We start from the raw sequence: 24,737 nt of genomic DNA on the forward strand, positions 1-24,737 counted from the left end.
GCATACAGATTCTTGCAGGACAAGTTGACAGTGTCGACTGTACTTGCAGGTTTCGATTGATGTAAAATGTATGGCATAAGTACAGGTAACATTTTATACAGCCTTGATTACGTTGATACATGGCATAAAATAACAACTATTGTTTTTTCTCTCTTTTTTAGGGTTCCGTAGTCCTACAGACAAGAAACCCTTATAGTTTTGCCATGTCTGTCTGTTTGTTCATCCGCGGCCTAGCTCAACAACTATTAGGTACTAGAATGATATAATTCAGTAAGGGTATATACCCTTTAACCTACCCTCAATGTATACATTAATCACGCCGATAAAGTCAAATAAAATCTATAAAAAACTACATGTTTATATAAGATTAAAAAAAAAACCTTCCCATCATTATTTATGGAATGATTTATGAATTCTGTTTCTTAGCAAAAATTGACAGATTTATCAATTCGTCAAGTGACAATCATTGAAGAGTTTTTAACAATAAGTATTTTGCTATTTTTTTTTTACCTTGATGTAAAAGAGTGAACGAATTATGTGTACATATATACAATATAATAATATTTTATTGTTTAAAACATTTTTATAGTTTTTCCCTCGCGTTATCAAACTCTGGGACCATTTCGATTTTGTCTTGAAATCGCTCGGGTTTGGAGCTATGTGGATAAGTGCTGTGTCAAGATGTTTAATCATACTGATTCACTTCGAAATAACAAGTAAATATAATTTAACCTAACCCGAACTTTCTTTATTAAGAAAATCAATGTTTTCACAAAGTTTTTGAGTAAACAATTGAATATCTGACAAAAAAAATCACTGTGTTTCGGCTTTTATGACTTGCTGCATTGCACACATATTATTGCATGATTTGGCCTATATTGTGTTGATTTTTTATACTATTTATATGTATTCAGTTTGTTTTTTTTTTTGCAATAATATATGTGTGTTTACTGTATCAAACAAATTTATGTCTACCTATGTATATTTTTCAAGAATTTCGGATTAAATAAGATTGTTTAGTCTATGGCGCCTCACTTGATGGAAACTCTCGTCTCCAAAACGAATGTGTAATTTTTCCAAGCGGCTCATCGGATGACATAATTCCGTAGTGTTGTATAGTGTGAAACATACTAAATAATCTAATCATGCGATGGCCAAGTCGATCTATTTATTTAAAACCTAAAAGATTTTTAATATTTATATGATAATGACTAACGTAATAACTGAAGACAGAAGGTGCCTTAAGTAGGGATTAAATAAATTAATCGACTTGGTATTACATGGATCTCACAACTTTTTACGGTAGAAAAACTAAGCTGCAATACTTGGATTTTTTACAGCATGTTTTTGATGGCATTATTTTTTACAGCAATCGCAGCTAATGAAGGTGAGTTATTATTAGTATGTAAATAGACTGCCATTAGACTACTTTACAATCAGCAAATGTATGTCTAACACGACGGTTAATCTGAAAAAAAAATAAAATAAACAACAACAATATTAAAAAACTTGTATCTTGATACAAAATACAATATAGAAAAATACATGAATAATATTTAAAAAATCCTTGCAACGGAAGTGTGTGATATCGATTGGCTCTAATAATATTGCTTATGGCTGAGAGTTGAGATGTATGTACTCGTAAGATTTATTTTGTTCATTGTGTGAGATATGTTTGTCACTTAAGTTATGAATACAGCACACATTTAATTTTTTGGGGTTGGAGTTTGCTCCCATAGTTCAACAAAATGAAAAAAAAATGCCCGAAGGATTGGGCGTTGACATTATTTTCTGTTTAAATCTTTCAAGCATTTTTTGCGGGGGACAGGTTAAGCTAACTTTGGCGTCTCCATTCCAGCAGTCTTTGGTTCTTTACCCTATAGAGTTTGAATTTACATTTTGTGTTTTTTAAACTTTCGCGCTTTGAACACATGACTACATAAAGTATATTAACGGGACTCAGCACGAACATTTTTTATTTAATGTTGCTGACGGCGACTACAAGGTCATTTAAACATAAAAAAGCTTCGTGCCAAGTCCCGTTAATATAATTTATGTAGTCATGTAATCATTATGTGTGTTTTTTTTCCTGCATCTAGACCAGCAAGGGAAGTAGATTTTAGTTATTCCAAATCGTATTCTTTAAATTAACAAAAATAATTTAAATTTTTATAGCTTCAGATTGGCAATATTTTAAATTAAAAGGACGACGATTTATCCAAATGAGTAAGTGGACGTGCTTCTTCAGTTCTTGTTATAGTTACGGTAACCATGTTTACTACGAATAATATTTAAGCTGATGTATTACTTCTTCAGAGAAAAAGGGCAAATTAATTAATTCATGAGATACAAGCTGTTAGACGCCTCTTACGACGTCCATAGGAGGATTTAGTCCTATTATGGATGCAGATGTGCCTCTTTAATTATATCATCTGTTAATAGAGAGAGAAAAGGGAAGAGAGAGACGTGTTCTTATTCAGTAATCATCATGATATACTAATAGGATAGTTCTCAGAGCGTTTCGACCGCTGCGGCCGCGCTGTCATTACGATCCGTCAATTTTCTTGAGGAAGAAATCATTTTCAAAATCAATCATTTTTAAAATTTACATTAGCACAGTACAGATTGATTATTTCAAAGACAGATAGTAAAACTAATTCTTTGTTAATTTGAATTTGAACGCTCTGAGACCCACCCAATAACGTTCTAGTTCGTAAGCAAATACGGTTACTGTAACGATTACGAGAATTTTTCGTGCTCGGTCTACAGGCACGCAAAGAGTATCAAAATAGAGGCCCTAATATAGTGGCGTAGCTACTAGTAAGAAACCATAGAACGTGATGTCAAAAAGAAGCTCCACCCTAACTATGTTATCATATTATAAAGACAGGGCTCAAATAAAAATTAAAACTAATGCATGGGAACATGATGAGAGTATTATAGCACAATTATCTGAATATTCTTGTAATTTTTTAAAGATATTTTCTGCGTGTTAGGTGTTGCATTAAATTAGACTAACAAAAGGAACGAAGCGGAGGTAAATTAAATAGTAGATCAGGGTTGGCCTCGACGAGCGTAATGCGACCACATAGCGGATCTCTTTTGTAAGGGAGATATTAGGAGTATCAATAACCAGAGAACATACATGAATAGAAGCGAAGCGTATAGAAAAAGCAAGTGAGATTCGTCAGGATCATGCTTAGTTGAAATCCCTTAGACTCTTCCTACCCTTATGAGACAGGTATGATGGTATTCCTATATGAATATATAATATTGCAGCAAACAGGTCTATCATATATATGATTTCAATCATAAATTATTCTAATTTTACAGGAGATAGAGTTATTAGACTTAAACCTCATAATGCAATTATATTGGGCTCTATGTACGATAGTAAGTATTTTTGAAATATATAACAGCAGTGCTTGCATTGTTGTATTCCGGTTTGAAGGGTGAGAGAGGTAGTGCACACACAGTGTACTGTGGTAAAAGACCTTGGGACACAAAGTCGTCTTTGTGGCGTGTGTGGCAACCCTGGGTTGCAGGCGAACATAAGCTGTGATGACCACATTCCATCAGATAGACAGCAGGGTTGTGTGCTTGCTTGGTTGTATTAAAAGCCACATATCACATAAATATATAAATGTATTTATTTATATTTATAACACATAAGCCATACATTCACAGGTTAAATAAGAATAGACATAAATGTTTACATGATTGAGATTGTGTCCATTTGTCACAGCGGTGCAAGTAAGTAGCACCGCTGTGTGGATTTTCTCAAGCAACAAACATTGATTTTCATCTAACTTCACAAACTTAGTAACATTTTATATTTTTCAGCACCCAAAATAGAGACCGAGTCTCACCTGGACAAAGATGTGACTGGCTACGATTTTACTGATCAAGAAATAGAAAAACTGAAACTGTGGCCAAGAGGAATAATTCCTTTCTATATTGATACAGTTTCATACGGTGAGAATTTGTGATGATACCCACGGAATATGAAGGAGGAGCAGAGTATGGAGTGGTTTTACTTTAGGGCGGAACCACACGCCACGTTCACTATCACTGAACAGCGCCTTACATTTTATCAAATTAGTATTATTTGATCCACTATTCCTTGTGAAAGCCTAGAAAGAGAAATCAATATATTTGGACTTGGCTCACGAGTTTACCGCCATAATCGCCACGAATCAATCGTGCCAGTATTGCCGATTGATTTTTGTTCCAAGGTGTGTTGTCGTTATGTTGCAGATAAAGTATTCCGTGATAAAATCAGAGTTTTCTTAGAGAAAGTCAATGGTTTGGCAAGTTTGCAATTCTTGGAACTGCATAGCCCACCGGCTGATGATGAAACTCGATTTATAATGTTCATGAATAGAGCAGAAAGAAACGACGCACTAGATTACTCACCATCGTATTTCAGCACTAGAGGACCTCAGGTATGAATTGTCATTCTAAATGAGCACGTCGGTAGATTCCTTTCATTTCTGATACTTTATATAAGTGTCGTATGCCGTACACGCTTTTTTGATGATATTTCTTATGTATTAAGCATTTAAAGTGGAAATTTTATAAAAATTTCTAGTCATTTATAAAGACACAATAAAGTTTCATAAAATCAATTTATTCCAACGAGATTTCGCTTTCGAATCATTATGTTTGATCAATTACATGTACTATTACATACATACACACCTCGTACTATTGTTGACGCAAATAGTTTTGACGACTGTAGCGTAATGTTCACCACGCCCGTCCTTTATCTGGAGGTCCTGGGTTCAATTCCCAGCGCGGGCAAATATTTGTACTTATGATCTCAGATATTTGTCTGAGGTTCTAGATGTGTCGTTCCCGTTTGTGTGTTTGTGTCCATCGGACTCACAATACGAGCTTAGTGATTACTGTTAGCCATTGGGCCTTGTCCACTTAAACATAAGTTAGTATCTTTTGAACATTCGTAATATTTTTCACACATCACAGAGAGTGAGACTGCAATACGACTGCTTCACAAATGGCGACATATATGCAGCTATATTGGCTGTGGTCGGTGTCCCTCCTCAACACTGTGCCCCCAACCGTGATAATCATATCCAAATCAAGGAAGAAAATATTCTGCCGGGTACAGTTACTCTTGATATTCTAATTATTATAACTTTTATTACTGATACTTGAACGAGATGCGAGTGGATTCCATCGTATAATTACTATTTTAGGAAGGAATCCACTCGCCTATCATTCCAAATCCTCTCAAGGAGTTTGCTTCGGATGACTAAGTAGTTTTAGCTAACAAAACAAGTGGGTAATGGCTAGTAAAATAAAATCTTCGCGAGAGGAAATGTGTAAAATGTACTTGTATTTCCATGAAACTGAAGAATGCATTGCATACATTTTACTTTTAAGAAAACAACATTTTGATTTTTCATGTCATAAAACCTATTGAAATAACGGATCTTATCTTAAACTTCTGTTTCAGAAAAACTGTCTGCATTCAAAAAAATTAACGATGACGAATGGCTATTTCATGATATTATGTACGACTTTATGAGTGCTGGTCATTTTGATTCCCATAAGTATACCAAAAACGGTCTAGCGACTGTAGAAGCTAAGGTTGGTTGACTTACTTCTTTATATAAAGAAAATATCTCTTAGCTGAGAGTCAAACTAATTACTTGTATAAATTCGCGACCGATCCGATTACGCACTGAGCCTTTACGCCTTTAGCTGGGGATCTAATTTTCTACGTAGTATGAATTATGATAAATGCTTTTGTCCTAATAATTTTATAGCCTAAAAATAATTTTAATATCGGTGTGATTCATTTTGTTATAACAAGAAAAACTATTTTCCGTTTCAGGTTAAGGATGCTGAGCTTATTCCGCATACTAAAAATGAGTTCAGTCCTAAGGATATTTTAAAAATGCGATATCTTTACAATTATATAGGAAATACTGAAGCGCCGGTCAGACAATTAGATTGCAATAGAATGTTTAAACCTGGATCTAAATTCAACAGTTTTGCACCATCAAAAGGGAAGTTGAAAAGATCACCACGTGTTAAGCCTAATAGATATTTAGGATTACCCGATGAGAAACCTTCATTTACAGAACGTGAAGAAAATGGCGTAAAAGAAGATAATGATAAAAACGAAGAAAGTTCTATTGATAAATCTTCCGATGTAAAAAAAGGAGACGAGATGCACCCTGAGAAAATTCCACTGGATGATGATGATGAATCTATGCCATAAAAAAATGTGGAACACTTTTTTACGGTACACACAAAATAAAAATAAAAATATATTTGATACAACGATGTCAGCACACGGAACAATAAAAAATGTACTGAATTATCATATTCATGTACAGGTCTACTTTTAAAAATGTTTAAAATAAATTGACCAAGAACGAATTACGTGTATTATTTTTTCTTTCAAAGTCAGTTGTATACACATCATACTATACTTGTATTATACCACGACCACCACTATTAGCTTCCGATGAAGGAGAATGAATGAACTCTGTACACCATAATAATTGGCTACTTGACATAAAACGCATATAGGTATTTATATTATCAAATAAAATCAATTTTTAATTGATCAGTTTTATTAATTACGAGATTTACTATTTTTTCGATATCATTATATATTAGAAATGCTTATGAACTCCAAATATTTAAAAATTATATAATATTTTGTTACCTAGCTGTACAATTGGTGGTTTCATCGATATAAAAGATAATATCGTGAAAATCTGTGGAATAGTCTATCAGCTGAAGACAATGACTAGTATGTCATTGCCTTCACCAATTTACACAGTACGAGCATTTCACATAATGACCACGACAAAATATATATTTTTAAAACACAATAAGTTGACAGCATTATTTAACAGTCAACCTTAAGGTCATTTGAGATTTGAATATCGGTATTTTTTATTTACCCTAATTCTTCTAAAATCTGAAACGCAATAATATTTTTAGATAAGTATGTATTAATAAATCAACATTTATTATTCTGCTGATATTGATTTTAGTTGAGAAACTTGATTCAATGATTGATAAAACATATTAAATATAATATATATATATATGCATTGAAAAAAAAATGTGATCCAATAAAAAACTTTTTATGGTTAGGTATATTGTAAATGTGATGTTGAAATAAATAAGTTTTTACGCTGTATTTCGATCAAAACATGTGGAAATTCAAGTGGCTAAAATGTCTCAAAATTTTGTTGTTGATAATGAATATAAATTGTGATGATGAAAATGGTGACTATATTTTTGGCGACACCAAATAAATGAAAAGTATTTATTATCGTTTCTTTTATGTTTCTTGTAAAAAAAACGAATAATTACTATTTACTAATTACAGACGTTTTAAATCCGACAAATACGACCGATACTCTATGTAAAATAACAGATTTACAAGCAAAATTAAAAGGTCTTTCTTACACTGAAGCAGAAATGGCCAAGTATAAGATCTGGCCAAATGGTATCGTTCCCTATTATATCGACAGGTTTTCATATGGTATGTATTTTTTCTCATTGTTAAGCTTCACTTCAACCTTTTGAACCATAACATACGTTTCAAGTAGTGGTCGAGCGTTTAAGATGTTCACCTAAACCTTCCACAGGAATCACACTTTTCTATTGGTCAAAACCTCATGAAAATCCGTGCAGTAGTTTTTTACTTTATAGCGAATAGACAGATAGAGGCGGCAAAGGACCTTGTTTTGTAATATGTACACAATAAGGATTTAAGCACAGTGAAAAAGATTATTTCGTTAAACGAAATGTTTTTTTTAAATAAATATCCCATACCGTTAAATTTATTTACAGATCCGGTATTTTGCAAAAAGTTAGATATATTCTTGGAGACCACTTCTCGGAGTACCGCAGTGCAATTTCTGAAGCTATCTGCGCCTCCTACCGATGAGTCGTACCGTTGGGTTTACTTTCTCAATAGACGAAGTGTCGCAAATTCTGGTGGCTGTACAACTAAAAACTTCACTTATGAAGGCGTTCAGGTTTACCGTTTTTTACCTTGATATGTACATTATATTCACAGGCATAAAGAATTTTAAGTCTACTAGTACTTTACATTATAATATTTAATTATTGATTATCATCATCAACAACCAGTTAAAAGTCCCTGATGGGGCACTTGCCTTCTTTATGAATGTATAAGGAGTATGGACCATGACCCACCTCGCGGGCCCATTGTGGATTGGCGGGTTTTAACGACTGAAAATACTTTTGGTCACTTATCCAATGACCAACCATTTAAGAGTGTCTTAACTGTCTCTATTATAGGCCGAGCGTGTTATAACTTCGCCATTGAGTTAATTACTCGTAATAATACGAGTAATTAACCTATATAGTTGTAAAAATCCAAATTTACTTGATACGAATTTCTACTTTATCCATTGTCAAGCAACAGACGCACCGATAATGCTTTATATTTAAAATATGGTAAGCCCTTCTGGTAAGCATGATAGAGAATTTTATTTCATTTAGAATATGACGTGAAAAAGTTACTGTGAAAGTCTAATTTCTGAATAAATGATTTGATCATGGAATAGTAAATATAAGTTAAAACCTTTGATTGTTTTATGTGAAAATTTTTACTTTTTCCAGAGAGTAGTAATCGGTCACAATAGTCCGTTTAATGGCGAGTTGTATGAAGCTGTTCTGGCTTTGCTCGGGATTCCTCCACAACATAATGCTCCTGATCGTGACGATTATATTACCGTCAACTACGATAATATCTTGCCAGGTATCATTAAACATGTTCCTTCTTGTTATTTGCGTGTCGATGGCAAATGTACAACGCTCTCTATTGGGTGTTAAATTATATTTCGATTTATTTAAGTACTTACTGATAATTCATTAGCTTGTATTGTTAGCATTATTAATATGCTAAATATCTTCTACATTCACCTCTGCAAGATCATAAGACCCTTGATATCTGTGTAAATGTGAAAATAATAAAATTTTTGTTAATATTTTAGACAAAGTTCATATGTTCGAGAAACTTAAAAAAGACGAATGGCTTTTCGACGGCTTGGAATACGACTACTTTAGCGCAGGTCACTACAGTTTGCACAAATATACTCGCAATGGGAAAGCAACCATAGTACCTAAGGTTTGTTGAGATATTACATAACTGCTAGGTGTTGCCTGTGGGACCAGTAACTGTACGAACTGAAAGGTAAATTTGTGTCGTTTTTCATAATTATAACTAATAAACCCACTGAATAATAATAAGCATTAGATAATTTGGACTAGGGTTGCCTGAAGCAAAATTTTTTTAAATTTTTTTTTCGACATTGTTTTTCACGGTGTGGCTCAAGAAAGGTCGACAAATATATTTTAAAATTACAACATAAACATAAAACCAGAAATCAAAATATATTTAACCAAATCTGTCTTCTGAGGACGGTTGCAGAATCTAAACTTTATAAATGTAATATATATTAATGTTCTTTTTCAGTCAGTTCATTTGAGAGAAGATATAGGAGACGGCATTGGATTAACTTTTAATGACTTTATAAAAATACATATACTGTATTATTTTATATCGCAAAATGCCAATGTAATGAAACAGGAAAACTGCAAAAAAATGTTTAAACCAGGACCTAAATTCAATAGTTTCCAACCGAAAGCACTGTCTGCAAGACTTCCGCTACGTAAACAACAAAAATATTTAATTGTTAATGATGATAATGGTGAGAAAAAAAGTAAAGACGATAGTTTGAGATCAAAAACGACAAAATCAAGACCAGTAAAAAGGAAAAAGTTTAAGAAAAGAAAAGTTAAATTATAATTTTCAATAATATGGATTATTAAATATGGATTGTGAAATTCCAGTAATCATTTAGAGTTCCACAAACTTCCTTGAAAAATTTATGTCATCCTAGCTGCGCCCAGGGCTTTGCTCCCGTGGGTATGTCGAGATAAAAAGTAACCCTATGTGTTATTCCAGATTATATTCTACCCTTGTACAAAATTTCATAATAATCGGGCAAGTAGATTTTCGTGAAAGAGTAACAAACATACATACACTCATCCTCACAAACTTTCGCACTTATAACATTAGTACGATAACATCTCGACAAGAAACACAGTCACAAAAGTTGTAGTGATCAGGAAGAAATCGCACCTAAAATTGGCTGGTAGCTAGTGAAAATTCTTCAATGCATTGAAATGTCACATGCAAAAGTTTTTCAAGGTTAGATTTTAATCGAGAAATAAATAGATGGATCATTAAAGTACGTCGTTTAATTAACATTTAAGACATTATCTATCACATTACAGGCACGTTTTTATATCACGTTTCACAAGACATGTGTCACACCTTACTTCGCAACACCATTTGAATTGGCAGTTGCAGTTAGCAGTCTCTTTTATAGTCGTCTTCTTGTAACCCCGTCTGCAGCAGAGCTGGTCGCAGCTGTCAGTTCCCACAGAACTGGTGTTGCACCTACGACCCTGGGTTCCGAGAGATCCAGACTTAATGTTCGGCAAACAGAAATCTGGCGATTCTTCCGAGTAGATAATGTCTTTCTTTCCGGGCCTCTTCAGGGTTGGACTCTCCGGCATGAAACTTTCGCCGTCATTGCTGGAGATCACCTAAGTGAAATAGTGATTTTAGTCACGAAGCATATGACTTCAAATATTTGAAATGGTGAGTGATTTTATGTTTTGTTCGACCTTTAAATATTTCAGATGATGAGTGATTTTAGCTTTAGTTTGACCTTCAAATATATCAGATTCTTTTTGTCATTTTAAATTTAGTTCGACTACATTATTTTCCAAATTGATTACGCTCTTTGACTATTATAAAATATGTAGAAAACCACTGAACAACTTTTCTGCCTTCTCCTGTGGAAAACCGGCGCTATAATATGTACTATATAATATATATTATATAGAATAAGAATTTGGTTCGACGATTAAATGTTGATAATCACAACAAATCACGGTGGTCACAATTTTAGTAATTAATTATTACCAAACTACTAATTAATTATTACCTTAGCAGCACCTTCGAATCTATCTCTGAGTTTGTCGCCGACTTCTCTGAAGGTGGGCATCCGCCACCAGCACGTCTTCAGGGTACAGGATCCAGATACACCGTGGCATTTGCATTCGACCCTCATGTTATTGCGAATGGCCTAAAACATTACACATAATATTATTTGAAAATCCATCGCATTTAAAGTTTTCTTTTTAAATATCATTGTGCCTAATTTGAGTTGCATTTGTTTAAAAAACAAATTTAAAATAGTTTTGTGATATAACTTTTTGAAGGATAGAATAAATTGAGTTCATTGCCTATAAGATAATGTTTTACTTTTACAATAGTACCCTAGTAACCATTAATTTTCTGATCTTCTCTGATCTTTCATAATACAACTAATTTGAATTTTGATTTGAAAGAAAATCTTACTAACCAACCTCCCAGCGTTATGGTTGTGGAGTTTTATTAAGGTCTTAACGTCGCTTCTTTTCCTGTAGCGGCTGTCCATAAACTCCCTGGACTTCTTGAGTCCAAAGCGAACGTTGTCGCTGCAGCCACCCCATTGCCACCTAGATGTGGAAACCACGGACGGCACTGTGACCTGACTGCTGCGCCCGCGACGGGGTTTCGGAGCATCCTGAAAAAAGTCTAAATTAAACAAATGCTAAAGTGGGATAGGATATGAATAGGACTATAATTTATTCCAGAACCATCTCTGGTCGAATAAAAACCTGAATAAAACAAAGTCGTGACACGATCTCATTTTAAGGAGCATATATAAGAAAAAACCATACCTGTAGTTAGTACATTAGGCCTCTCATGTGATTGTATTTAAAAACATCTTCTTTGTCACATTAGGGTGACAAAATGGTGTGACAAAGAGTCGGTCACCCTTTTTTAAGAACACGCATGTACAAATCACGTCACATTGCTTTTGGCGGCGCTGATGCGCTGCTTGATGCTCTGGGTGTCCATAAACCTTATGTTCTTTACAGACTTATATATTATGATGTTCATAAAGTTCATAAGTGTTATGATGTATAGGTACTAGCAATAATTTAAAGTTAATTACCTTTTCGCAAGAGCACTCGAGCAGCGAACCCGCCGTGCAAGCCCTGGTGATTGCGTACGTGACACCGGCTGCCGTGATGGCGTTCACGAAGCCAGTCTCTCTAGTGTCTGTGAACAAAATATCTATAAAACATTTGGAATAGATGGCATGAAAATTGGCCAAACATTTCTGATACAAGACGTGTCCGGTAAATGCGGGAGAAACGGAAAATGACCTCATTACAAAATTTTTCTTCATATTGACTTTTCAAAATTAGTTGTTTCAACATTGAAATCGATGGCTGTACATACTAATATTATTTTGACATTTACTTATTTATTTAAAAAACGTTTAAAGTAAAACATAAGTACCTACTTGTAAACAAACTTAACGGTTGTAAACGAACTTAATGGTAATATATTAATACTCATTGTGGTCACCACGTGTTCTTTCTTTTGTACTCAGTAAGAAATGAAAGTCTTTCCCACAGCTTATAGTCCATATACTAAGCAATTAATTACTGTAATCGGCAATTAATTATATTTGAAATGAAATTACGAATCACACACAATCCTTTATGGTTTTACAGCTCATAATGTTATCGTTGTCTGAAATGGGCCTACAGCGCAGTTTGTATGGTAGTGAGGAGTTGACCCAAAAATCAATATTCACGAATATTCACACGAGCCTTGCAATAAATACCGATAGGCTTCACGAATCGAAGGTCCCATCCATAAAACATTCTTAGCAAACATACGGCTGCAATGAACTTGCAACATTATCTATCTATCTTTAAAAATCTGAATCTCAGGCTTAGTTTAATATATTTAAGTCATTTTCAGCATAAATTGTCTGCTAATGTAATGTAACATCAGGAAACCTGATCACTGATGGATAGTTGAGTTCACGTGTATATAAGCTGCTGGAATATGACAGGGGGTTTATGAGTACTCAACATTATAGCAAGATTTTCTTAGTCCCGATATCAAGGGACACTAGAGACCAGTGTCCCTTGATTTCGGGACTAAGAAAATCTATTCTGTTTCCCCCAAGGGAACCAGAATAGATTTTCTACAACATCAATTCATCACATCAATATCATTTCTGCATTATATTAGAAACTTCACACGATGCGGTCATGTATCGAACTTTGCAATATTTTGTAACAAATTAATGTTTATAAAACTCCAGAGCCGTATGTCACATCACAAGAGTCTTGGCTATAACAATTAATGGCAGGTCAACCGATGGTGAATGAATATTCAGCCTCATGAATAATGTGAAAATTGCATCTACTGAATATGCGGCGGACATCAACTGCACTGGGTTTTTGTGCGGGTCAATGACTTTATACGATACGGCATTCAATACCGACTATATCGTGGCGGTGTGGATTTATAGGCTTTCTTGCGTCCATGCAACGACGTCCTCTGTGCTGAGGTAATCTGCGGAACTAGCTGTAATAGATCGACCACGTTGTTGTTGTCATCGTCTACGGGTCTTCTTTCATACCGCGGTCCCGCGCGATCGGTATTGGTCCGTAATAGTCCGTAATTTGACGAACTTCGGTTCCAATATACATTGCTGGTTTTTCCTTACAGCAAAAAAGCTTACATAGAAACTATACGCAATGTACCTGCATTGGTATCTTCAGATGGTATATAGCCATCATGACGTGAAGAGTTTGGTCAATTGTTTCAATGTAAATAATATGGTGGTAAAAAATATGATGGATTCTGAACGGAATTGCTGGTTTTTTTTTGTTCGTATGAGGAGTAACAAGCGGATGGTCTTGGCCCACTTATTGACATGGTAGACCCATGGTTCAACCAGTTGGACTAACAGTTGGACCACTGTCCCGAACGGGATTTTTGTTTGGATTAGAATAATGAAGCTTGGATTTTTGTGCTGAAATTATGGTAAAATTAACTGCAAGTCAAATTTGCACTGCAAAGACTTTTATGCGATGGGAATAAAGAGTGTAATATACAATAGTATTTGGTATATCGGTGTGTATGTACAACCGCTCTAAGGTCAAATCTCCTCAAAATGGGTTCAGTGCACTGCGATTTTGTTAGTTAGTTCATTACAAATAGGATTTATGCTTAAACAGTTTCTGTATTTGTGTGAATTATCGTAAACCTATGGCTCCATTATACCAAACGCAATATACTTGAGTGATTGAAATTCATCATTCCCATGTAATTATAATATCCCGTTCGCATAATAAGTTTGTTTGCATAATAAGAGAATTATTACTAGTTTCCTGCATTTGTACTAAACTAGATGTCGGAAATTATTGAATTTTAAAAACCTATGAAGTTATTATAAAGAGGTAAGCGTTTGTGACTTTGTGAATTTGTGAACTACAGAACCGATTTCAAAAAGTATTTTATCATTACAAAGGTACATTATCCAAGATTACTATAGGCTATATTTTGTCTCAAAATTCCCACGGGAGCAAAGCCCCAATTAGTTAATAATACGAGTAATTCATAGTGTGTTATTGCTGGTGTCAGAATTCAGCCCTATTCCATAATTGTATAGAATAGGACTGAATTCTGAACCTGGTTGGTGTTCATGGGAATTTTGAGATAAAATATAGCCTATAGCAATCTTGAATAATGTACCTATGTAATGGTAAAATAATTTTGAAATCGGTTCGGTAGTTTCGGAGATTGCTCGCCTTAAACATACAAATTCACAAAGTCACAAACGCTTAACTCTTTATAATAATAGTATAGGTTTCCGTAGGTATTTTAAAATTCAATAATAATCCGCCGTTCGTCCAGTTCCACCCTATAAAACCGTTGCTCGGTAATAGAAGCATTTCGTTCATTAAGTTCAGATTAGATAAACGACGCATTGCAGAAGTGACGACCGATGCTGGCGGTGAAAAATACATAACACATAGAAAAACTGCATCAAAAAAACTGCTCTGAATCCAAATGTCATTTATTTCGAGTATATTCGTACGCCCGTCGTGCAAATGATTATTTCTGGAATAACTATTCGCTATATTATCACAATACACTGACAATATATAAAATGCATTTGTTATATTTTTCATCCTGATGTGTATGTATAAAACGAAATAAATAAATATGAAGTAGTACCTATGTATTTTTTGAAATGAAGGTAAATAAGTAATTTCTGTACCTTTCTTGTTTTATCATCGTCGCGTCTATCGATCCCATGCTAATTGGCGGGGCCGTATCGACCGCATTCTGCTCGCGAGATACAGCGAAATTTATTGCACGAACAATATAAATAATTAACAAGCGACAAAAACTTTTCGATATCATCCGTACCATTATAATATGTCATAATATCCTTTAATTATGATTCAGATGAATATTCTCTTAATTTAAATAGTTTCGTCATGTCACACTGCTCTTTAACTTCTTCTTATGTCTTTTTCAGCCGTGCTCTACCAAATATGTAGTGTAAGCCTCTTTCAGTTCCCGCCACTTTTTCCCATCCACAGTTAAGATCCAGTTGTTGCTCGCCATATTTTTAATGTTTGTATTCTTCCTGCTGAACGCTTTCTCGCCCATGGTCTCCACTCTAACAATCGATTGTAACACGAGTCGTCACGTTTTTGTGTCATTCATTCGACGTTTGGACGAATCTAAAAATGTGCAAATTTACTTTTCGTATATCTTTGAAATCATTGCTTGCTTTTCTCAAGCTCTCTTTGCAAGCTTGAAAGCAGCTATCATTATCACAGTTTTTACTCGTGTTTCTAATAGTAGGGCTTAGTAACCAAGCAGCTTTAAAAATAGGCACGGTTATCAAGATCGGTGCACAACTGAGACAGGACAAGTCGTAAAAGTTAGTGGGGGTATATCTTGCAAAAAGCAAGAGTGAACGAGCCGAAAAATACAACCGGACGCTGTCGAAGCAACCATGCCAAGGATACGTCCCCGGCTGGAATTATGAAAGGAATGTCAATTTCGAAATATTTCATCAGTCGTTTAGCCGACGGGAAAAAAGGGGGAAGGTGCATGGGAACAGGTCCGCCCCGCGCATGCCTCAGACGCCGCTTTTTCCGTATAAACCCTACCACTGCCACACTCCTCGTCATTATAACCTGCGGCAAACTCACAGCCTCAAATACCAGTCATTCCTCCCAATGTAATTATAACAAAACGCGACCTCGACTCGCAAATATGTCGTCGAAACGAGCGACATGACATTCTCATCACCAAACGCTTTTTTTGACCGTCTTCAGCTTGGAAGTATGTCCCCCGACGAACTACTCCCACGAAGCTTACTTTCGGCGACGCTACGGTGACTTTTTGTGGACCCACGAGTTTGTGGAATGTCGGTATTCGTGTCCTCTGAATAATTCAGCGAAATTTTCGATCGATCAATAAAATGATTGAATGAAATTGATTCACACGTATAGGTATTGATTCCGTGACGCGCCGATACTGTTTTTGCAGCATCAAAATGCTTGGGAGTCGTTCTGCGCATCTGGTTCAGTCAATCATGAAAGTCATGTGCGATTGTGCGCGTGCGGACAGCGCAAGATCGAAATCGAAACGCGTCTTCTTGTTTCAAAAATGTTTTTCAATACTCACACACAGAGTAACATATATTTTCTGGCCTTTTCAAAAATGGCCCAATTTCCTTCGAATTACAATTTCTTTTTCGAATAGTCTGACTTATTTTCCACTTTACGCTGCTGATTTTTTTACCACATATTTAAACAATTTGATACAATGTATCACATAAAACTTAAATTAACAACAAAATTTAATGTAACATAAATTATATTTACAACTAGAAAATATACAGAAACTCATTGTTTCTGTGCCAGAATCAAAGAGGATGCCAATGCCATAGATCTTTTGACGTTTACTGCGACTGACAATACACGACGTAATTTATCATTAAAGTCATCATAAAACACACTGAAACTAGACAAAGCAAACATGGAAACTACAGAACTATGAATATTAGAAAGTAGACAATAAACTCATGCTAAATAATTAAACGAAAAATCATACTAACAAGCCGGCACACTGATATAATTCTAATTTCACCACTTTAAAAATGGATATGACTATTGCCTTTCACTACTTAATGTTCACAATGATTATTTATAATATGTATTATGAACAAGATGAAGAGTTAGCCAAGAAAACTGAGATTGACAATATAAGTAGCAGGGATAATATTTGGTTTTGAATTGTACCAACTGCTGGAATTAATGAAATTGTATTGTTATTAAACGAAAGTGTAAGTAAAATATATTTTTGTATTGTAGTATTAGACCATTGATGTACCAGTAATGGTACTAATAAATTTTAATTTGTATACGTCATCGGTATATCACAATTATAGTTCATGTACATATCTTAGATACCTAAGATATTATGTACATACCTAAAATATAATAAAATAAATAAAATGGCATATCATGATTGAAATGTATAAACAAATGCAAACATGAAGACTGAACTGGGTCAAAAGTTAGTTTTCTTAAGTAACACGATACTAACTCACCAAGTCAACAAAAACAGCACACCAAAAGATTTGTTTAACGCCTATATATAATGTTGTGTTAGGCGTCGTGTTGGACAAGAAGCTAAAAACATGGATTTACTAAGTATTTCGTACAACAGTATCTCCTAATTCCATGGCTAAAAAGAAGAACTACTATATATCTTCTCTATTATATTTATGTTTTACTAATATTATAAATTCGAAAAGGATGTATGTGCATGCACAGTGCAGATGTGATTGAACCGGTTTTGGTGCTACACGGGTAGAATAGATACAATAATAAATAATAATAATAATTCTTTATTTTCTCAACATAACCACAAAAAGTATACAACACACCTTAAGGTCCACTAATTCTAGGAAATTAGTTTCCGTTCGACCTAAACTAGCAAAAATGACACGTAGAACGTAGAATAAAAATTAACCCGACTATTTATTTAAACAATAATTCACCACGACGATTATAATGAACTAACATATAAATAAGCGTGTAATAAAGAGCCAATTACAACATTAATCACTAGTGATCAGCTCATAAATTGTATGCGACCGAGTGCCAGTTGTCAATGGGAGATAAGAGGACGCGTCGGTAAGATCATCTCAATAAACCATATGTGAAATTGTTGGGAAGTTTGCAATTTTAATTTTATTTATAACGAGGCGGTGCAAGGCATAGGATTTCAGAGGAAGTAGTCGAAGTTCCATGGCGTTTCATAAAAATAATTTCGTTATTTAGAGAATAGATACAACATTTTCTCTTTAACAATTATTTCGATAATGTTGATGAGTGATGTGCTCTCTTGTTTAGTAATGATTTAAAAAATACTATATGTTTATCATCATCATTTTCAGCCTACATCACCGTACTGCTGGGTATAGGTTTGTGCCAATCCATCTGTCGTTTTCCTGTCACATAACATTGTTGGGTTTATCCATATTATCTGACCAGGGGGCTGGTGGCCTACCAACCACCATGCTTCTGTCTCGTCCACTACTCCGTCTTAATTTTGATAGCCTGCTTTAGCCTAGAGATAAATTAAGCTACGTTGCTACAGATATTTTTTGAATCCACCAATCAAACTTATGGATTTACATAGCACAGCTCTAGTGGAATCAAATTATGCTAAGATTTTTTTATTTGTGAAATATGCGTGGTAAACCTATTTGCTACGACGCGTGCTACGGAAATGTGACGTCACCTGTTCTCATTAACTTATAAGCCCCAAAGAGAACTTATAAAAATGTTGTTGAAATGGTAAATTCTTAACCCTTTAGAGTATATAATTAACTCTAATGAATTAAGAATTTACTAGTTCAAAGCAAGTTCCATATGAACTTTTGTGTTTGTCATTTCTATAGACAGATAATTGCGACTATTGCTGCTGTCGAACAAAAAGAAACGCATATTTATAATTACATTGCAAAACATTCCTGTACTGCAGCAGTCATAATGGTCGATACTCAGCGTAATTTATGCACTAGTTTTAAAAAAAGTATCCGTCTTGACTACCCTATGCCGATCGCCGCCGCTAGCGTTTTGCACCACACACAATCCGCCGGACGTTCAGCTAGAAGATAACTGAAACCCGCCCCGATACGGATCGCGTCGCATCGCTCGTCGAGCCTTAAATTAAGCATCATGCATTCACTGGAATTTTAGATCCAAGATTGACGTCACGGCACTTGTTCGCTTGCGCCATTGCTTACTTAATAAGCAGTACGTTTGAACGAAGCATGAACTAAACTCATTGCTTGATTTTCAACCTGCGCTCGTCATAGGTTATGGACATTCCTAATATTTTACCTGGACCCACGAAAACAGCGCTTATTAAGAACATTTGTTGTTTCTATGATTTTTATTTCTCACGTGGCGACATGTCAGTTTTGATTATATGTGAAAGAAGAAGCTTCCGAACATATAAAAAAAAATACAACGGAGGGCCATACAATCACAGCCGGTTTAGAAAAGGACATTTAATAACCAAAAGAAGATATTTTTTTGTTGATTTGGACATATTTTCATTCGAATTTCAATTCTATTCAATAGGTCATTAAAACAAATCTCAGCTCTTGTGGAGAACTGCCATAAGTTCCTAGTTTGATGCCAAAATAAGTTGCTTGTCTCTAAAAGTAATACTACTCCCGCGCAACACAGCAGATGACAGTAGCAAATAAATACGTACACATTTGGAACGATTAATGCGAATATCAAGCGGATTCCTCCACGTAACATGTTCATCCCATTTCTTAGCTTGAGTAAAATGTGGCGCACTCCTGCCGGATCGTATGTCGCGAGTCAGGTGTCGTAAACATGCACGTCATACGGCCCACCGTCCTCGGCTCGTAAAACTATCATATCCGTGTACAGTCGACCACATCTCTGTGCGGTGGTGATAAAGGCGAAAATTGGTATAGTTGATGTACTGTTTGCTGTACTAGTTAATAAAGAACTTGGAGTTTCTAGTGTCACAATGGTGATGAAATTTGCATTTGTGCAACAAATTTTATAGTACATCAACGATCACTGAGTTTTTACTATGGATTAAGTCTCTGATTTTGTTGGTCTGAAGACTTGAGAAGATACACAAGAGAGGAAGGGGGATCCATGGGATCAGATCAGAGTGGGACAAGTTCGCATTTTATTTACTAACATTAATGATAAATCTATAAATGCAATGTCCATGTCATTTTGCAAAAACTACAAAAGAAAAAAAAAATATAATCAGGATATTCCTTAACTCGTTAACCAGGTCCTAGCTTACAATTCAGTAAATTAACTACTTGGATTTAAAGACAATGAGATGACTTCTTTAAACGCAGCACCATAATGCAACAATACATCGGCTGTCACCGCAGCCGCACCGGAATTCTCAAATGGACGCGGCCATTTTATCTCATCTGATTAATTCAAATATTTAGCGCATAAATACTGCGAGGGGTCAGCGGGACGACGGGACAGTACGTAACGTTGTCACGGCTGTCCCGCTTGCTGTCCCGCGTGACGGCGCGCGCGCATCGAGCAATTGCGTCAGTCGAATGTCAACCCTCGCCCATTGTGGACTCCTGGCCGATATACGACCGTCTTGCATCCCCGCCTCCTGATTTATCGACATCCAAGCAGACCTGTCGCCGTCCGAATAAAGAGCATTCTCACGCTACCTACGCACGCGAACGCTCCCCGTATTTAAATCGCTCGTTTCTCATTCCTTCCCTCAGATATTTTACGTCGAGTAATACGATACGACACTGTCCGGCTCTTTCTGCAGTTTTCTCTGTCGTTTTTTCCATGGAGCCGCTATTGTTCACTTGTCAATTTCTTTAGCTAATGCGAATAAGCATCTCATTATGCGTTGTGGAGCGTTCGCGACGCGCTTTCGGTGTTGTGACAGCAGCCACCCACCGGAAGGAGCGTCATTCAGTCGCACAAAACGCGAATACTTTATTCAGACGATAGCCAATTTGAATGGTTTATTCTAGGGAATAATTAGCTTCGTTATTGCAAGAGCTTTCATTTCGCCTGTGTTTTAAGTAACAGAGGTGTTATTATTTTTCGTTGCACTTGATATTACACGTCACGAACATCTAGCGATGGCAGCCACATTATACACTATTTCTTGTTTTCTGGTTATATTATAAAAATCGTTACCACGATATGCTCGATGAAGAACATACATGATTAAGATTAATACAGAGTAGCAAACTCATAGAAATTTAAAAGTTCAATGGAGATATTCTAAGAGGTCTTGACGTGCAGTTGACTGTATAATAGACTGCATATCAAATTATCATGAAAATAGAAATAGGGGCGAATTTGCAGTGACTTTGGGTAGGTTGATGTGCTGTTGACTGAACACGTCAGTCCGAACCTTAAATCTATGCCTTTTGTACGCATATCGAGTTAATAATCAATTAAACAGGCGACTAATTTCTCTGTCAAACCGTGTGCAGTTAACCTTTCTTTCCTTAACTCCGTAATTAACTGAGAGCATTCATGGCGCATTGCATAATGTCATTAATATCGCAGATATGCTCTCGCACGTACGGAACCTTCGCCTCGCCACATAACCATGCGTCCTAGCTGAGCTACAAGTGCGGCTGGGAAGCACGACGCGGCGCGTGCATTATCCTGGAGCGTGGGTTTTTCGTTCGGAAAAAAATATTTTTTGTTTGTAATGAATAAACTCAAATCTGTAACGAATAAAACCAAGCGTTCTAGTTGAGATACAAGTGCGGTTGGAAAGTGCGACGCGGCGCGTGCTTTGTCACGGAGCGTGGGTATTCCGTTCGGTTCGTTCGAAAATGATTTTTTGTTTGCAACGAACCAACTCAAAAGGGTCCCGCCCTTTTGATTGAATTAGGAACAGCCAAACACTAAACCATCCGGAAAAATACAGCCTTGAATTTACCGCAGCAGAAGCCGTGGGTGTAGCTCTGCACGATCCACTATTATTATAAAGAGGTAAGCGTTTGTAAGTTTGTATGTTTGAGGCGGGTAATCTCCGAAACTAACGAACCGATTTCAAAAATTTTCACTATTAGAAAGGTACCAAGGTATCCAAGATTGCTATAGAACATTTTATTTTACATTTATACATTTTATTTCAAAAGGCAACAACTAGCCTTTCATACACGCATAGCGTCGCATCATCTCGTACAGCGCTCAGCTGCTAAATGAGGACAGAGGGCACCGGAGACGGTGACATTCGCAATCAGTCACGTCGCTAACTGTCATAGTGTCCAGTAAACGCATTTCTCACAGTGACGGACGGACATCGACGAACCTGAATACCACGACAAACGACTTCCCTTATTTTCCCTCATTAAAGAGCAAAAGAAGTTTTTAACACAAAGTTCTTTGTTCAGGGCCGGATTTCGATGTCTGGGCTATAAATGAGCAGAATCTCCTAATTATTTCCCGAGTAATAGGAACATATGGTTGTGTGTAAGCAACGACTATCTTCTTTTTTCGATTGTGTTATTGTTACTCAGATCGTATTCAAGACTATACTAGACAATAATAAATGGAAACATTGCTATGCTATATTTGTACCTATTATTATAATATTTACTGTGAGGGCCCACTCTTACCCAAGGCAATATAGCCCCTCTATCGTTACCCTAAATTCGGCCCAGTCTCCATCGCATTATAATTCTTTTAAAGTCACAATTTTATATAAAAAAGTAAGTTATCGCGGTCGTATCCAGTGCCTATTTTGCGGCCATTTAATTTGGCAAGTAAGAAACTGTGACAAGTGTGTGGTGTCGAGATCGCGCGCATGTCTGTCACTGCACAGTTGATGGGGAGTTTGGAAAAACTTAACTGGCCGGGCGAGGGCATCGCTGCTGTAACATAAATTTGAACATTTCGAAATTACTTTTGAAAGTTGCCAATTTTGGTCATTGTCGGGCTAATAGTAACCTAATACTTGTCATTTGGAACTCAACGAACGAAGCCGTAATAATATGATTTACGTCAACAACTTATATTTTTTTAACAAACTTCAGTTTTTAGTTAGATAGTGGTGGTAGGCAACAATAGCATTCCCAAGGGACGTCAGGAAATTTTGAATTTGAAGATGTTGTGATTTTACGACCGAAGATCGAAAACAATTGAAGAAAATTGCCAAAAAAGGTTGATAAGGAAATCTTGTATTACGTCTTCTATATCTTTATATCTTCTGGTATCAATATATGTATGTTTCGACTTTGTATTTGAGACGTCGATTACCTGAATCTGATCTTTGAATTTCAAATGGAAAGCTTTGTTTATTTCACATGAGCATGGATACGACGGCGACTTATAAATATGTAGTTGCACCTTTATTTGGCGATCCCAGTTTGTCAGCTGTGTTTCTAATAAAACCAAATAAATCCTGAGCTGCTTATGAGAAATATTTATGTACTGGCCGCGTCCCGGGGCTTTACAAATGCTCTATGTTCTTCGAGAACAATGTACGCTTCGTACTAATGAGTGATTTCGAAAATTTCCCACCTACACACATGTTTACAAACACTTCTTCTTTCAAATACTTTCAATTATTTTTTTTACTTAGATATCGTAGAAATATTGACCTAAAATCTAAGTAATATTGCCGGAAATGATTAAAAGCCACAAATAGTGCTGATCTTTTTCTATGTGACTAGAAATAACATAGAAAAATATAATTGTGTAACATTACATTACAGCAATAAGTAAATCAAATTTGAATTTATCCTGCAACGTATAATTAATTCTTAAAACAAAATAAATAAACTTTTACAATTATCATAAGTGTTGCGTCCGAGTCAATAATCGATATCGATAAAGTAACGACTGACGCTCGTCCGAATGCAAGGTTGGATGGAGATCGACCATAAGGGTTACAGATTAGATTAAGAAATGCGCTCCGGATATTACACTATAATTAAGAACATTTACGTGTTAAGGGCGCCAAATTTATCGCCGAGTTTTTTGTCGATATGAAGCCATCCTTGAGTATTTATGTTGGGTCTCTGGGCATGTGTGAGGTCTCGGTAGTCAGGTTATCTTGTGGTAATCTTTATGAGCCTCCGTGGACTCTGTGACCTGTCGTCACTTAATGGCCTTCCATGATTAGTATACGCCTGAGATCTCCAATATTTTGGGAGTCCGTGTTTGTGGCTTTGTTTATAGCTTAATTAGGCTGTTTTGTTTAAATGGAAATCTTTGGCGTCGAGTCTAGCCAGATAAGGTGTCGAGGTATTTACGATTCGGTATCCCGCGCTTCAATCGAGTTTTGTTTTCATCAGGTTTTATGTCACTTCCCTATCGATACAGAGTATTAATAATAGTTATTCTGATACAACTGATAATTTTGTTGTTTTATATTATTTAATTAAAACACAAATTTATACATTTCTATCGGAAAAGTATAATGTCAGTGATAATCTTTATATACCCTTTTTGAATTGACTTTAAATATGAAATTATCAGTGATATTTTTTCTTTTTATATCTTTTATGTCCAGTTTACAGGTGGGGTGGTTGCTTAATGCAATTAGGTATTTGTAATACGAAAGAAAAATACAAAAGCAAGTAAAAATACTTGAAACTTTGCAAGTTTGTTGAATACCTTAAAATAAAGTACCAACTGAGTGAAACATTATTTAAACACTCGCCAGTCAT

At 35.6% G+C, this 24,737-nt stretch overlaps 3 protein-coding genes across 6 annotated transcripts in view; 2 read left to right on the plus strand and 1 right to left on the minus strand.

Annotated features, from left to right (window-relative positions):
* Positions 1-580: 580 nt before the first annotated feature.
* LOC128673077 (zinc metalloproteinase nas-6-like) lies at positions 581-6,411 on the plus strand. Of its 3 annotated transcripts, XM_053750681.2 has the most exons (9): positions 581-716; positions 1,370-1,387; positions 2,176-2,226; positions 3,334-3,393; positions 3,844-3,975; positions 4,258-4,445; positions 4,987-5,125; positions 5,480-5,613; positions 5,861-6,411. In XM_053750681.2, exons 1-9 carry the CDS (start codon positions 659-661, stop codon positions 6,248-6,250), a joined length of 1,170 nt encoding a protein of 389 aa, XP_053606656.1. In that variant the 5' UTR covers positions 581-658; the 3' UTR covers positions 6,251-6,411. The 3 variants fall into 3 exon arrangements, with proteins under 3 accessions (XP_053606656.1, XP_053606664.1, XP_053606672.1); XM_053750689.2 differs by lacking the exon at positions 2,176-2,226; XM_053750697.2 differs by lacking the exons at positions 2,176-2,226; positions 3,334-3,393.
* Positions 6,412-7,119: 708 nt separating this feature from the next.
* LOC128672608 (zinc metalloproteinase nas-6-like) lies at positions 7,120-9,870 on the plus strand. 2 transcript variants are annotated; one of them, XM_053749872.2, is made up of 6 exons: positions 7,120-7,311; positions 7,379-7,534; positions 7,846-8,033; positions 8,644-8,782; positions 9,018-9,151; positions 9,500-9,870. In XM_053749872.2, the coding sequence occupies exons 1-6, from the start codon at positions 7,305-7,307 to the stop codon at positions 9,830-9,832; spliced, it is 957 nt and encodes a 318-aa protein (XP_053605847.1). In that variant the 5' UTR covers positions 7,120-7,304; the 3' UTR covers positions 9,833-9,870. The 2 variants fall into 2 exon arrangements, with proteins under 2 accessions (XP_053605847.1, XP_053605838.1); XM_053749863.2 differs by having other exon boundaries at positions 7,122-7,275.
* A 397-nt stretch (positions 9,871-10,267) lies between these two features.
* Positions 10,268-24,737, minus strand: part of Wnt6 (Wnt oncogene analog 6) — a 38,753-nt gene continuing 24,283 nt past the window's right edge. The window contains exons 3-6 of the mRNA XM_053749852.2: positions 12,102-12,208; positions 11,463-11,666; positions 11,043-11,183; positions 10,268-10,638 (exon numbers count right to left, since the gene is read on the minus strand). Of these exons, the coding sequence (XP_053605827.1) occupies positions 10,318-10,638; positions 11,043-11,183; positions 11,463-11,666; positions 12,102-12,208 (773 nt within the window). The 3' untranslated portion in view covers positions 10,268-10,317. The remainder of the gene's footprint in view (positions 10,639-11,042; positions 11,184-11,462; positions 11,667-12,101; positions 12,209-24,737) is intronic.

The sequence above is a fragment of the Plodia interpunctella genome, chromosome 1, assembly GCF_027563975.2.
Source record: "Plodia interpunctella isolate USDA-ARS_2022_Savannah chromosome 1, ilPloInte3.2, whole genome shotgun sequence".
Lineage (NCBI taxonomy): Eukaryota > Metazoa > Arthropoda > Insecta > Lepidoptera > Pyralidae > Plodia > Plodia interpunctella.

Coding starts and splice junctions, on each gene's coding strand:
- LOC128673077 (XM_053750681.2), top strand. CDS start 659: ATGTGGATAAGTGCTGTGTCAAGATGTTTAATCATACTGATTCACTTC. Junction 2,227..3,333: donor ACGACGATTTATCCAAATGA/GTAAGTGGACGT, acceptor CTAATTTTACAG/GAGATAGAGTTATTAGACTT. Junction 3,394..3,843: donor ATTGGGCTCTATGTACGATA/GTAAGTATTTTT, acceptor TATATTTTTCAG/CACCCAAAATAGAGACCGAG.
- LOC128672608 (XM_053749863.2), top strand. CDS start 7,200: ATGTGGAAATTCAAGTGGCTAAAATGTCTCAAAATTTTGTTGTTGATA. Junction 7,535..7,845: donor TATCGACAGGTTTTCATATG/GTATGTATTTTT, acceptor ATTTATTTACAG/ATCCGGTATTTTGCAAAAAG. Junction 8,783..9,017: donor CTACGATAATATCTTGCCAG/GTATCATTAAAC, acceptor TTAATATTTTAG/ACAAAGTTCATATGTTCGAG.